Here is a 15,051-nt window from a genome sequence, read left to right as displayed (position 1 = left end):
GTAAATGCTTCGGATTCGTTATGTATTCGTTTCGTTATCGGTTTGAGGTCGTTTCGTTATTATTTCCGCATGTCTGGGGGGGCAAGTTTTATAGTTGTTTTTTGTTTAATTAGTGAAAAAAAATTATAATATCACACCAACAGTCAACAACAGAGGGAGAGGGAAGCTTCAGAAGTTCTCCCTGTCCCATTTGGAGGTTTTTTAGCGTATTGCGCGGTCGTGTCCGCCATTAACGAATCGATTCGTTATTGTTTCGTATTTGTTTCGTTAATGTTTCGTAATTTTTTTTACATTTACGAAATTTCGTAAATATCGAACTTTTTTAAAGAAAAAAATTTGGAATTCTTTTAAATATTGAAATGCAAAAACCCCCAAAAAACGAATCGATTTTAGAAACAAAATTTTCCGTTGTTACCCAGGCCTACTGCCCATGTTTACTCCTTTATAACTACTCCAAAATAGCGAGTCTTTATTTTTGTTTATTCTATAAATCCAGCTGCAATAAAGTGATCTCATCTCATTTATTTGAGGCTGGGGTATGTATTTATTTATAGTATTTATATTCCGCCCTTCTCACCCCGCAGGGGACTGTGGGCGGATTACAATGTACATACACAGGCAAACATTCAATGCCTTAGACCAGGGGTCCTCAAACTTTTTAAACAGAGGACCGGGTCACAGTCTCTCAAACTGTTGGAGGGCCGGATTATAATTTGAAAAATCTATATAAATAAAAATGTAATGTTCATTTGTGGGATTAACATAACTCAAAAACCACTGGACGAATTGACACCAGATTTGGACACAAGACACTTATCAGGCCAACGAGTGACCATCACTCATAAAAACACTGAAAAACACTGTGGAAGAGACTTAAAAAGCAACCTCCCCCTAAAAAATACATTACAATGCATGCGCAAAACCACATATATATATATATACACAAACACACACATCTATGTATATACATACACAAAACACATACACAGAAAGGGGGAAATAAGGAAGGAAAGAGAGAAGGAGGGAAAGAAGGAGGGAAGGAGAGAAAGAAGGAAAGAAAGAAGGGTAGAGAAGGAAGGAGAGAAGGAGGGAGAGAAAGAGAAAGAAAGAGGGAAAGAAGGGAGAAGGAGAGAAAGAAGGAAAGAAAGAAAGGTAGAGAAGGAAGGAAGAAAGGAGGGAAATAAAGAGAAAAAGAAGAAGGGAAGAAGGAGGGAAGGAAAAAAAGAAGGGTAGAGAATGAAGGAAGGAGAGAAGGAGGGAGAGAAAGAGAGAAATAAAGAGGTAAAGAGGAAAAGAAAGAAGGTGGAAGGAGAGAAAGAAGGAATGAAAGAACGGTAGAGAAGGAAGGAGAGAAAGAAAGAGGGAAAGAAAAAGGGAAAGAAGGAGGGAAGGAAAGAAAGAAGGGTAGGGAATGAAGGAAGGAGAGAAGGAGGGAGAGAAAGAGAGAGAGAAAGAGGGAAAGAAGAAGGGAAAGAAGGAGGGAAGGAGAGAAAGAAGGAAAGAAAGAAGGGTAGAGAAGGAAGGAAGGAGAGAAGGAGGGAAAGAAAGAGAGAAAGAAAGGGAAAGAAGAAGGGGGAAAAGGAGGGAAGGAGAAAAAGAAGGAAAGAAAGAAGGGTAGAGACGGAAGGAAGGAGAGAAGGAGGGAGAGAAAGAGGGAAAGAAGGAGGGAAGGAGAAAAGGAAAGAAGTCCCTTCGGGGAGATAGAGTGGAGTATAAATAAAATGTTTCTGGTGAGGATTCCCCATCGGAAGATGGAGTCAAGAACTGGCATCGCCCATTCTAATGTGGTCACATTTTAGTGGAAACAGCTCAAATCCCAGGACGACCCCACCTTGCTACTGACAGACCCACCATCCAGCAAGTGGAGGTTCCCATTTTGGAAAATCGCCATGTAACCATTTACCATGTAGCCCGAAATGTCAAGATGAGTGTGGGGTCCATGGGAAAAGGCACCCAAGAGCATCTTCACATGCATAAGGTATCCCCTCGCTGGGCCCCTCGTCTGCTCACACTTTTCCAGAAGCAGGAATGAGTCAAATGCTCTCAGGCTCTCTTGACAATGATGTGCCATGGAAACCAGGAGGACTTTTTGAACAGACTGATCCCACAGGGTGAAAGCTGGGTCCATCACTCTGATCCTGAGACTCAAGTCCAGTCAATGCAATGGAAGCATCCTGACACACTGCCTCCAAAGAAGGCACATGCCCAACTCTTGGCAGGCAAGGTCATGCTCACAGTATTTTGGGACCAGCATGGAGTAGAATTGATAGATTTCCTAGCAAAGGGAACCAGGATCACTGGGGCAGACTAGGCTTCACTGCTGCAGAAATTGCGGGAGGCCATCAAAACCAAGAGACAACGTGGCATGCTCACCAAAGGTGTCCTCTGCCCTTTGCAAGACAATGCACCATTTCACAACTCACCTGTTGCCCAAATGAAAGAAGCATGCTCTGGTGGCATTGAAATTCTACTGTTAGAGACTGGGAATTTAGGGTGACAGGCCCAGAGGGCAGGGAGGAGATGAGATTCCGATGAGGTTTTTCAACAAGGCTTTTATTTCAAGTTGATCAACATGAGATGAATAGCTTTTCATAGAATCATAGAATCATAGAATCAAAGAGTTGGAAGAGACCTCATGGGCCATCCAGTCCAACCCCATTCTGCCAAGAAGCAGGAATATTGCATTCAAATCACCCCTGACAGATGGCCATCCAGCCTCTGCTTAAAAGCTTCCAAAGAAGGAGCCTCCACCACACTCCAGGGCAGAGAGTTCCACTGCTGAACGGCTCTCACAGTCAGGAAGTTCTTCCTCATGTTCAGATGGAATCTCCTCTCTTGTAGTTTGAAGCCATTGTTCCATTGCGTCCTAGTCTCCAGGGCAGCAGAAAACAAGCTTGCTCCCTCCTCCCTGTGGCTTCCTCTCACATATTTATACATGGCTATCATATCTCCTCTCAGCCTTCTCTTCTTCAGGCTAAACATACCCAGTTCCCTAAGCCGCTCCTCATAGGGCTTGTTCTCCCGGTCAAGGAACAAAGAACTATTCACACTTTGTGGCGCACTTAACAAGTTTTTCTATCAAACTGGTAAAAACAACACATAAGCCGCTTCTGATAGGTTGTTCTGTTTGTAACATCACAGCATGCGCTGTGGCTTATCTCTCTGCAAGTTGATTATCCATGACTGAAAGAATTTTTAGGGAGTAAGGGAGTGTGGGAGTGCATCTGCTTGTGTCTGACTGAACAAGGAACACAGAGAATAATTATTCTTTCTCTATCAGCAGCAGCCCTTGGCAAACAATGTTTTCTCTATAGACAGGGATTCTGGGACTTGTAATAATTGGAAATGTATTTCTCTTAATCATTCCTATACTACATTCCTATACTATACTACCACATCCCCCTGATTTACTCAACCTTGTGCCATTGGACTCCCACCTCTTTCCAACAAGGAAGTTAGGTTTGAAGGCCAAGCATTTCTCAAGTGATGAGACTCCGATTTCCAAAGTCACAAAGTGGATTTTGGAGCCATTTGTCAACTTCTGCAAGTGAGGTGTTTACAGTTGCTTAAAAAAGTGGGAGAAGTGTGTGTTCCCAGGTGGCACACATGGAGAGAAGGACTCAGAACTGGAGGTCAGCTGTGACCAGCAGTGCTGCAGAATTTGAGGAGGCATGAGTGGAGGGTGAAAGAGAGAAATGTGCCAGGAGGAAGGCGCATCAAGCCAACCCCGACCAGGACCGCCTTCCACCTGGAAACCAATGCCTTCACTGTGGGAGAAGATGCGGGTCAAGAATAGGGCTCCACAGCCACCTACAAACCCACAAAAATAGTCATCAAGGAAGACCATCTTACTCATCCAACGAGGGATCGCCTAAGTAAGTAAGTAAGTAAGTAAGTAAGAGGATCCCTTGCCTGAGAAAATACATGGAGTCCCCATACGTTAAGAGGCAACTTGAAGGCACATGGACATGAGCACCAGAAAGACCACCATGACACAATATGTATCTATTGCATGTTTAATCAACATTGAAAACTTCCTGAGATGTTTAGGAAGCATGCACTCAATTCTGCATCCACAAATGATGCTTCGGGGCACATTTTTAATATCCCGCACCCAACATTCTCATCCATTTCATGAAACACCACCAAATACAGGGTAGACATGAAGAAGGCATCTCTAATATCACATGCATGCAAAAACTAAGCAGGTATATATAGATATTACACATCTAAAACATAACACAGTCACTCTGCCTTGTCATACATTGAGTGAAAAAAGTTGACAATCCACATGCACGCACACACACACACACACAGTCATTTGTATATGAATACTAAAGGTATTAACAAACACTAAGAACTGCCCTTTTCATTTTCAGTCATGTATAAATTCATTCTGAAATGTAAGCTGATACATCATGGTTTGTATAGAATCGGTATCAGTGGTCATTTCTCCCAAATTAAGTATCACATCTGGTTATACTGCTTAGCAAGAACATCTGGGGAAAAGGAGAGCGGTATTTGGTAATACAAAATAATAATAATAATAATAATAATTCTGGTTGGCTCTTCCCCAAGTCATAATCTATTTGTAGTGTTTGGGACAGGGTTACTTTTCTAAAGATTCCAATATCCACAATGCATGGTCACTGGCATGTTCTGGGATTTGTAGATCCAAAATGGCAATTACTACACAGTGACTGGTTGCTCCCAAGTCAGAAGGGCAGCGAATCCCTTCCAGGTTTTAGAAGAGCTCTCCAAGGTCTTGGAACTATTTCAGCACCTGGGACAACTCCATTAAGCCTGAGGCAAAACTTCACTACTTTACAGAGATTTACAGAGATGGGAGCCATTAGCCATCTTAGCATTGAGCGACATACTGTATTTACTCGAATCTAATGCTCACCTTTTTGGACCAAATTACCTCCCCAAATTAGGGTGCGCATTAGATTTGTGTAATGTTTCAATCCTTTTTAGGGGTTTGTGTTCTGAAAATTGTGCATTAGACTCAAGTTAATATCAGTCCTTCTTTGTGCGTTTCTGATCTAGAGCTCAAAGATCTGGAGAATGAGCTTCATTTATGGTGTTCCTTTGGTTGGCTTTCGTTCTTTTCCCATTCACTCACTGGGATTCACTAGGTTTCTTGGCTACTAGGAAAAACATGCCATTGGCATCACTCTTCGGCACGGGAGAGGTCATGCCAAGGCCCTGAGACCACAGGACTTCAAAGCCGGCCCCTTTCACAGAATCTTTGACCATTTCTGGTGTTAGATAAAGGGAACTGAACTTATGTGGGCCAACTATGTAGTAGGTTTCCTCCATAACTGCTGCAAAGATGAGGTGGCCCCCAGGTTTGACCAAGGAACCCACATTCTTCATAGTTGAACAGTAAGTGGGAAGATCATCGCAAGCCGCTTCGAGGCAGAAAGTGGAGATGACGCAGTCGACTGGCGGGAGCACCAAAGGATCCAAGGGATTGGCAAGGGTCACGTCACACGGCAGGACCTGCTTGATGGTCCTCCTGAGCTTCTCCTCCTTTTCCTTCCACTTCTCCCTACAAGGAACGAAAGGGGGAGAATGACCATAAACAACCATCGAAGAATCTCTTTCCTTTTGGAAGCATCAAGTTAAAATGAAGTGGCTGTTTGCAATACATTAGGTAAGCACACTTAATATCTCATACCCCGAAAGCGATGGAACAAGCAGAGATTTATTCTGGAATACTGGCTTCTCTTTCTCACCAGGTAACCCACAATGGCTTGGGTCTCTCTATCCACAGCCATTCTAAACAGATAACAATATCCCATACCCCAAAAGTGATGGAACAAGCAGAGCAGGCGTGAAAAGGTGAGATTGGCACAGGACCTACATTGGAAAATCCTTGGGAAAGGTTGGGAACAACACATCCAAAGGCCAGGTGAAAGATAAGCCTTAGGGATCACCAAAGTGCAGATGCACACTAGCTTGAATGTTCACTAGTGAGGCAAATGTAAAGTAGCAATTTGTGGGTAAATGCTCAGAGCTGGTGGCAGAGCCTGCAGAGTGTTGTGTCATCTTTCAGTCTAAGAAATTGTTAGACATTTATGGACCTCAACCACATTCTATTGACCTCCAAAACACTCAAAACCCTTTCTGTCAATACTTATGGGTTTAGGAACCATGGCACCCTCCAGATGTTTTTGGACCCAAAGTCCCATAAACCATAGCCAATGCGAACTGAAGTTCCGATACATTGCGAAGGGCTCACGGATCCCCTTTTCTTCTTATTAATGGATGGAAACGGAAACATAGCCAACCATCAGATACAAATCTGTACCTGTCCCCCTCCAGCTGGCAGGTATATTTCACCATGGTTGTCCAGTCGAGGGCTTCTGGGTCCTTCTTCAGCCACTTCTGCAACTCTGCCCGGTTCTGCTCAACTAAATCTGTGGCAATGATCTCCTTGAAGGACTCACATGCAGAGAACAGTTGATAGATGGAGGGACCGCTGCCGATGTCAATCAGGGTGTCTCCTTGGATGCCATCTGTGTTTCAAAGAATTTATTTATTTATTTATTTAGAACATTTTTATCCCGCCCTTCTCAACCTGTAGGGGGACTCAGGGCAGTTTCCAATTGGCAACAATTTGATGCCAAATTTGATCATAAAATACAAAATAGCAATTATAACACTTAAAAACTAAGCATTAAGACATAAAAATTAAAACAGTATGCTTACAGTCCATTGAGATATTACCAGTCTGGTGGCTATTTATCTAGCCATATACTATCCGCTGTCAGCCCCAGCTTCTGCCAATCTAGCAGTTTGAAAACATGCAAATGTAAGTAGGTACACAATAGGTACCGCTCTGGCGGGAAGGTAATGGCGCTCCATGCAGTCATGCCGGCCACATGACCTTGGAGGTGTCTACGGACAACGCTGGCTCTTCGGCTTAGAAATTGAGATGAGCACCACACCCCAGAGTCAGACATGACTGGTAGGCCTGTCGGTTTTAGTTCGTTAATTTGTTATTTCGTAATTTAATCGTTATTTTTACCATATCCGACGCGATTTCAAAACATATTTTCAAACCCGGAAGGGTTTAAAAATATCGAAACAGCAGCCCCATTTTTTTTACGAGCTTCAGCTCGTCTCGTTAATGGGATGGAGGCTGCTGTGCTGCTGGTGCCTGGGAGCCAATCCGGCGCTCCCAAGCACCCCAGCAGTAAATGGGGCGGGCGGGGCGAAGGGGCGGCGCGAGCAACACAGCTGGGAGGAGGGCGCAGGAGCGCGCGCACCATCCAATCGGCTCCGGCTGCTGCGCCCTCCTCCTCCCAGCTGTGTTGCAGGAAGTGTCAGGAGGAGGAGGAGGAGGGCGCAGCAGCCGGAGCCGATCGGATGGTGCGCGCGCTCCTGCGCCCTCCTCCTCCTCCTCCTCCTCCTGGCACTTCCTGCAACACAGCTGGGAGGAGGAGGAGGAGGAGGAGGGCGCAGGAGCGCGCGTGCCATCCAATCGGCTCCGGCTGCTGCGCCCTCCCCCTCCCCCTCCTCCCCCTCCCCCTCCTCTTCCGCGGGCCAGGCCAGCGCAGTGACGTCAGCGCGCCCTTGCTGCCGAGCTCGGAGACCCCGCAGCCAGACCCTGTCCATGTTTCAGGAAGAAGGAGAAGGAGAAGGAGAAGGAAGAGAAGGTGGAGGTGGAGGTGAGGAAGGGCGCTGCAGGTGTTTGGGTGGGGGCCCCACCTGCCCGCCTGCCCGCCTGCCTTTGGGGGGCCTTCCTTCCCTCGCCGCTCTGGCCCCCCTTTGCCCCCTTTGCCTCGCAGGCAGGCTTCGCGGCGCCGGCTGCCTTCAATATTCATTATTATGATTACCATGTGAGCTTATATATTAGAGTATATGTGTTATGGCTTTAGTCACGCCAATCATATATCAACGGGTTGCTGTGCGTTTTCCGGGCTGCCAGGAAACGCCCCCAGCAGCATTCTCTCCTGACGTTTCGCCCACAACTATGGCAGGCAGGCCTCCTCAGAGCTTGAGGGGTCCCCGGGAAACTAGGCCAGGGGGACTTGTTTGTGTATATATATATCTAGGCCTGTTTGATCAAGAAAAAATTTGTTTCTAAAATGTTTTGTAAATATTTACGAAATTTCGTAAATAACAAAACATTTTTTTGGAAAGCTTTGTAAATATTTTAAATATCGAAACAAAAAAACACCCCAATTACAAATCGATTTTAGAAACAAATTTTTTCTTGATCAAACAGGCCTAATGACTGGACTTAATGTCAGGGGACAACCTATACCTATACTATTGAGTACTTTGCTTAACTTATCCAAATCCACTTCCAAGCCATAGTCAAACATTATCAATTGTCCTTTAACCTATTTGGCCGAAGGCTTGGTCCCAAATCCACGTTTTTACCTTCTTTCAAAAGGTGAGGAGGGATGATGATGACCTAATTCCCCCGGGAAGTGAATTCCACAGGCGGGGGTCCACCACCGAGAAGGCCCTGTCCCTCGTCCCCGCCAACTATGTTTATGACAGAGGCGGGGTCGAGAGCAGGGCCTCCCCAGAAGATCTTAAACTCTGAGGTGGGACGTAGAAGGAGATATGTTCTGACAGGTACGCTGGACCGGAGCATTAAATATACCCGAGTCTGCTGTCCTTGATGGTTTCTTTTCTCTACATGTCCTCCCTCCCTCCTTCCTTCAGCTAGTGTTCTTTTTTTTTTTTTTGCGAGTGTCCCATTTTACACAAAGCTCTCCATTCCATCTCTTTGACATGGAGGGCACTTGCCTTTTGAGTGTGCCCCCCTCCTTTACCACCTGTGACATCCTGTTTCTTCTATCTTTGGGAGCTTCCAGACCAGGGGTCCTCAAATGTTTTAAACAGAGGGCCAGGTCACAGTCTGTCAAACTGTTGGAGGGCTGGATTATAATTTGAAAAAACAAACAAACATGAATTCCTATGCACACTGCACATATCTTAATAGTATTTCAGTGGGAATACTCCTCATCACTCCTTTTGGGTGATGAGATAGGATTGTTGCTGTTGTTGCTGTGTGCTTTCAAGTCGTTTCAGACTTAGGTTGACCCTGAGAGAGGGCCGGGTAAATGACCTTGGAGGGCTGTATCTGGCCCTCGGGCCTTAGTTTGAGGACCCCTGTTCCAGACAGTATCTATAATTCTGGAGTGAATTGGTTTAAAAGGGGGGTGGGGGTGGCCAAATGACGCATGTGCTAAATGCACACTCAATCTCAGCAACATAAGGAAAACCTGATACAAAAAGGTCTTGTTTTATCCCAGTTCCAGGAGAAAAAAGAGTATTTTCCCCTAACTGTGTGGTCCTGCAGTCATGTAAAGTTTCCAGCTGCTTTCAAGAGAGGAGAAGCAGAGAGCCATTAGAGTTCTCTGAAAGTGTATATTTTAAACTTTATAATATTAAACAGATCATGAATAAGCAACTGGGGAAAGAGGGAAATCCAACGACATTAAAAACAATCTCTCTGTTAGGGGCTGCTCCTTATATACACACTTAGGAATCGCTCCATTTTGTATTAGGATATTTGCAGAATTACTATGAAGCCTGTCAACTGGTTAGCTTAATAATAATAATAATAATAATAATAATAATAATAATAATAATGTGTTGTTGTAGGTTTTTTGGGGCTATATGGCCATGTTCTAGAGGCATTCTCCCCTGACGTTTCGCCTGCATCTATGGCAAGCATTCTCAGAGGTAGTGAGGTCTGTTGGAAGTAGGAAAATGGGTTTATATATCTGTGGAATACATTATATTATATTATATTATATTATATATCAGCAAAAGGGAAAGTTGAACAATTGTAATAAGCACAGTAAAAGTATTGTCAAAGGCTTTCATGGCCGGAATCACTGGGTTGTTGTAGGTTTTTCCGGGCTATATGGCCATGTTCTAGAGGCATTCTCTCCTGACATTTCGCCTGCATCTATGGCAAGCATCCTCAGAGGTAGTGAGGTCGGTTGGAAATAGGAAAATGGGTTTATATATCTGTGAAATACATTATTATATTATATTATATTATATTATCAGCAAAAGGGAAAGTTGAACAATTGTAATAAGCACAGTAAAAGTATTGTCGAAGGCTTTCATGGCTGGAATCACTGGGTTGTTGTAGGTTTTTCTGGGCTATATGGCCATGTTCTGGAGGCAACCCACAGTAAAAGTAGTTAACTGTTCCTGGGTGGGGTGGGGGGGGGGGGAGGATGAGCATGGGGTTGTGGTGGTGGTGGGATTGGGGAAAATACTGGTATTTTGACTGCTAATTTTGAAGATTGTATGTTTCTAAGTATTATACTTAGAAACATACAATTTTTTTTAAAAAAAGGATATTCGCGTGTACACATATAAACATCTTCCGGCAGATGTTCCCCGTCCACCCTCCATTTTATCCCGAGACATAGAAGGGCTGTGTGGATGGTGAGGGAAGAAAGCCTGGGAGCGGCAAGTCTATGTAGGGATAGGCTCTTAGGTCCCAGGTTTAATAATAATAATAATGATAATAATACTTTATTTGTACCCCGCTACCATCTCCCCAAGGGACTTGGTGCGGCTTACATACGTCAATAAACAAACATCAATAAAATAAAACATCAATAAACAATCAATGCAATATAAATCCTCCAGCAAAGGGTCACCGCCTTGTTGTGGCGCTGGAGCTTGAGCACCTCAATGATGTCATGAGCGAAACCGTGAAGGGCCACCCAAGACGGGACGGTCGTGGCAGAGAGGTCAGACCAAGCGTGATCCCTGGGGAAGGCAATGGCAAACCACTCCAGTATCCTTGCCAAGAAAACTAAATGGACCAGTACACTGGAAGGAAGGATACTAGAGACAAAGTTGAAGTACTTTGGCCATATCATGAGGAGACAGCAAAGCCTAGAGAAGACAATTATGCTGGGGAAAGTGGAAGGCAAAAGGAAGAGGGGCCGACCTAGGGCAAGATGGATGGATGGCATCCTTCAAGTGACTGGACTGACCTTGAAGGAGCTGGGGGTGGTGACGGCTGACAGGGAGCTCTGGCGTGGGATGGTCCATGAGGTTACGAAGAGTCAGAGACGACTGAACGAATGAACAACAACAAGCAATATAAATCATAATCACATAAACAAAATAGACAATAAGCAATCAACAGTAACATATAAACATCTAAAACCAAAGGCCGGGCCAAATGTGATAGATTAAAATTAAAAAATAGTGCTGATGTGAAGCAGGTAGGATATAATTGGGATAGGATTTTTAGAGAGAATGAGGGAATGCAGTCAATCCTAAAGTAGTAATAAAGTGCATTTTGAGGACATAATGCTGAGAGTTTTCCTTATTCTGGGAAGGCACACTGGAACAATCATGTTTTCAAGCTCCTCCTAAAGACTGCCAACGTTGGGGCATGTCTGATGTCTCTGGAAAGTGAGTTCCAGAGTCAGGGGGGCCACCAACGAGAAGGCCCTCTCCCTCGTCCCCACCAAACGCACCTGCGAAAGAGGCAGGAGCATGAGCAGGGCCTCTCCAGATGATTGAAGAGATCGTGTGGGTTCATACACAGAAATGGTGTCATGCAGGTAGGCGGGTCCCAAACTGCTCAGGACTTTGTAGGTAAGAACCTGCACCTTGAATTGGGACCGGAAAATGAACGGCAGCCAGTGGAGCTCCTTAAACAGGAGGGTTGACCGTTCCTGTAAGGAGCACCAGTTATTTGCCCCTCTTTTTAACCCCGCGTTTTGGCGCTGTCTGGAAGCGCCCTGAGGTCCCAGGTTTGTCCTCAGCACCAACCACTGCTCTGAGATCGGAATGAAGCGAGGGGCCAGGAAGGCAGTTCCATCTTGTCTCCTGCACTGTGCTTATATATAATATAATGTGGCACCGGGATTGTGGCGCAGCTGGCTGAGTGTCAGCTGCATTAAGATCACTCTGACCAAAAGGTCATGAGTTCGAAGCCAGCCCGGGCTGGAGTGGGTGTCCAGCCATTGTGTAGCCCGTTGTCGACCTTTGCAACCCGAAAGACAGTTGCATCTGTCAAGTAGGAAAATAAGGCACCACCTTGTGTGGGAGGCTAAATTTAACTAATTTATGAGGCCATAAGGAAAAAAGACTCCGGGGAATGTGGAATGCGGAAGAACTTCATCGGTGTCGCTGATGGATGATGAAAAGCAGCAGCTCCCCTGGCGGCCAGAAAAAAGTTAAATAGCCTTGGTGTATTTGTGTGTTAAACGTTGTTTGTCAAACTGGCATTGAATGGTTGCCATATATGTGTTGACTGTAATCCGCCCTGAGTCTCCTGCGGGGTGGGAAGGGCGGAATATAAGAACTGTAAATAAATAAATAAATAAATAAATAATATAATATAATATAATATATATACATATAATATTGATAATATTATAATGTAATGTAATATATTACTACTACTAATAAAATGATATTATAATTATATATTTTATATTAAATGTAATATTACTAATAATATTACAGTACAATGATATAGTACAATGTAATATATAATACCGGGGAGCCTTCGGTGGCGCAGCGGGTTAAAGCACTGAGCTGCTGAGCTTGTTGATCGAAAGGTCGCAGGTTTGATTCCGGGGAGCGGTGTGAGCTTCCGCTATCAGCCCTAGCTTCTGCCAACCTAGCAGTTCGAAAACATACAAATGTGAGTAGATTAATAGGTACCGCTCCAGCGGGAAGGTAACGGCGCTCCATGCAGTCATGCCAGTGGCCACATGACCTTGGAGGTGTCTATGGACAACGCTGGCTCTTCGGCTTAGAAATGGAGATGAGCACCACACCCCAGAGTCAGACATGACTGGACTTAATGTCAGGGGACTACCTTTACCTAATATATAATATTAATATTGTGAAATGGTAATAATATAATATATTGTATTTACTTCTTACTTGTAAGCCACTCTGAGTCCCCTTCAGGGTGAGAAAGGCGGCATATAAATGTCATGAATAAATAAATAAATAAATAAATCTATCTCGCAAATTAATCCCGTGTTTTGGCACTGCTTGGAAGCGCCCTCTGATGCTCCTCCACATTTCCTTTCCTGTTTCCGTCATGTTCTCTTCTGCTAAAGGCAATGGATCCACGTTCCTTGACGTGTGGAGTAACTGGGCCTCTTGGCTTCTCTGCTCTGAGACAAAAAGAGACACTCACCCACAAAGAAGGTCTTGTGGAACATTTCCTGGATGACCGCAAACATTGGATGGCAAACGGACCCACAAGACATGTGGGAATTGAAAAAACCCTTTGGATCAAAGTGCTGCCTGTATGCCTCTTTTCCAGTGAAGACCCCTTCCATGCTGCCTGCAATCAAGGAAACACCAAAGTGACCTCAACTCCTTTGGCTTCCCAATTTAAAGACCCCAAGGTGTGGCTTGTTAACCTTGGGAGGCCCATTAAGTGTTCTTCCTTATCCTGTAGAAAATTTGTTCCAGTCGCATGCCTTCCAATAATCATCCTCTGGGCACTCTGATAAGACAGTGCCGTGCTCCAAGGCCATATTTTGTTGGCCAACCCACAAAAAAGCTGGCTTGTTCGTTTGGAATTATTTCTTGCAACACCACACATTCACACCTTTGTAAATAAGTAGAGAGACCTGAGTGACTTTGGCCCCTTGACTTTCCCACTTAAATCCCCCTGAGACATGGTTTGCTAACTTGGGAGGCCCATTAAGCATTCTTTAGCTGCATTCCTTCAAATAATAACCCACCTCACACAAATAGGATGATGATTCTGCAGGAAAGCAGGCTCACCATCTTAGCATTCTCTTTCCCAAACTGGAGCTGCATCCTGTTTTTCAAAGGGCTACAGTTCTGTAGCTGACTGGCACAACTTGGGGATCACAACCAGACACAGTGAAGACATCTGCCCTTGCGCTGTGCTATTCTGCTGCTGAGTACGCATGCCCAGTATGGAACACATCTCACCACGCTAAAACAGTGGATGTGGCTCTTCATGAGACATGCCGCATTATCACGGGGTGTCTGCGCCCTACACCACTGCAGAAATCACACTGCTTAGCCGGTATCACACCACCTAATATCCGTCGGGAAGTAGCAGGCAATAGTGAAAGGACAAAGGCAGTGACATCTCCAGCTCATGCCCTGTTTGGGTATCAGCCAGCACGTCAACGACTTAAATCTAGAAATAGTTTTCTAAGATCTATAGAGACACTCGCTGGAACACCTCAGCAAGCGAGAGTCCAAAAGTGGCAGGCTCAAACCCAGAACCTCAACCAATGGCTGATACCAAATGAGAGACTCTCCCCTGGGCACACAGAAGAAGGGGCGACTTAGAAGGCGTTGAACAGACTGCACTCTGGCCCCACGAGATGCAGAGCCAACCTCAAGAATGGGGCTACAAAGTGGAACCCACGAAATGCGAGTGTGGAGAAGAGCCACCCACTGACCACCTGCTGCAATGCAACCTGAGCCCTGCCACATGCACAAGGGAGGACCTTTTTGCAGCAACACCAGAAGCACTCCAAGTGGTCAGATACTGGTCAAAGGACATTTAATCAGCTACCAAGCTTGCAAACTTTGTGCTTTGTTTGTTTGTTTGTTAAAAATGCAATACAACTGTTCGTTGTGCTCCTGACATGATAAATAAATAACCCAGATGTAGCACAACCCTATCTATCTATCTATCTATTTATCTATCTATCTATCTATCTATCTATCTATCTATCTATCTATCTATCTATCTACTATCCATTCCCACCTCCCATCATTATGTCTGTTTGTTTGCTTTGTTCTGTTAGAAATGTAGTATAATTGACTGGTTGCCCTGACATGACAAATAAATAGTTCTGTAGGCTCTCTTTCAGAGGAGGGAATTGGCCAAACCACTTATGGGTCTTCCTTGCTTGAGAAAACCTATAGAATTACATAGAATCTCCATATGTTAAGAGGCAATTTGAAGGCACATGGACACACACACCAGAAAAACCACCATGACACAAGACATAGCTATTGTATGTTTAATCAACATTGAACACTTCCTGAGATGTTTAGGAAGCATGTGCTCGATTCTGC

At 44.6% G+C, this 15,051-nt stretch overlaps 1 protein-coding gene across 1 annotated transcript; it reads right to left on the bottom strand.

Annotated features, from left to right (window-relative positions):
• Positions 1 to 5,121: 5,121 nt before the first annotated feature.
• Positions 5,122 to 13,316, bottom strand: LOC132782583 (nicotinamide N-methyltransferase-like). Its single transcript, XM_067470610.1, has 3 exons — positions 13,172 to 13,316; positions 6,317 to 6,524; positions 5,122 to 5,554 (listed from the first exon to the last, which is right to left on the bottom strand). Exons 1-3 carry the CDS (start codon positions 13,314 to 13,316, stop codon positions 5,122 to 5,124), a joined length of 786 nt encoding a protein of 261 aa, XP_067326711.1.
• Between the last annotated feature and the right edge of the window lie 1,735 nt (positions 13,317 to 15,051).

The sequence above is a fragment of the Anolis sagrei genome, chromosome 7, assembly GCF_037176765.1.
Source record: "Anolis sagrei isolate rAnoSag1 chromosome 7, rAnoSag1.mat, whole genome shotgun sequence".
NCBI lineage: Eukaryota > Metazoa > Chordata > Lepidosauria > Squamata > Dactyloidae > Anolis > Anolis sagrei.
The sequence above is the reverse complement of the archived record's forward strand: the minus strand, read 5'-3'. Positions and strand labels throughout refer to the sequence as shown.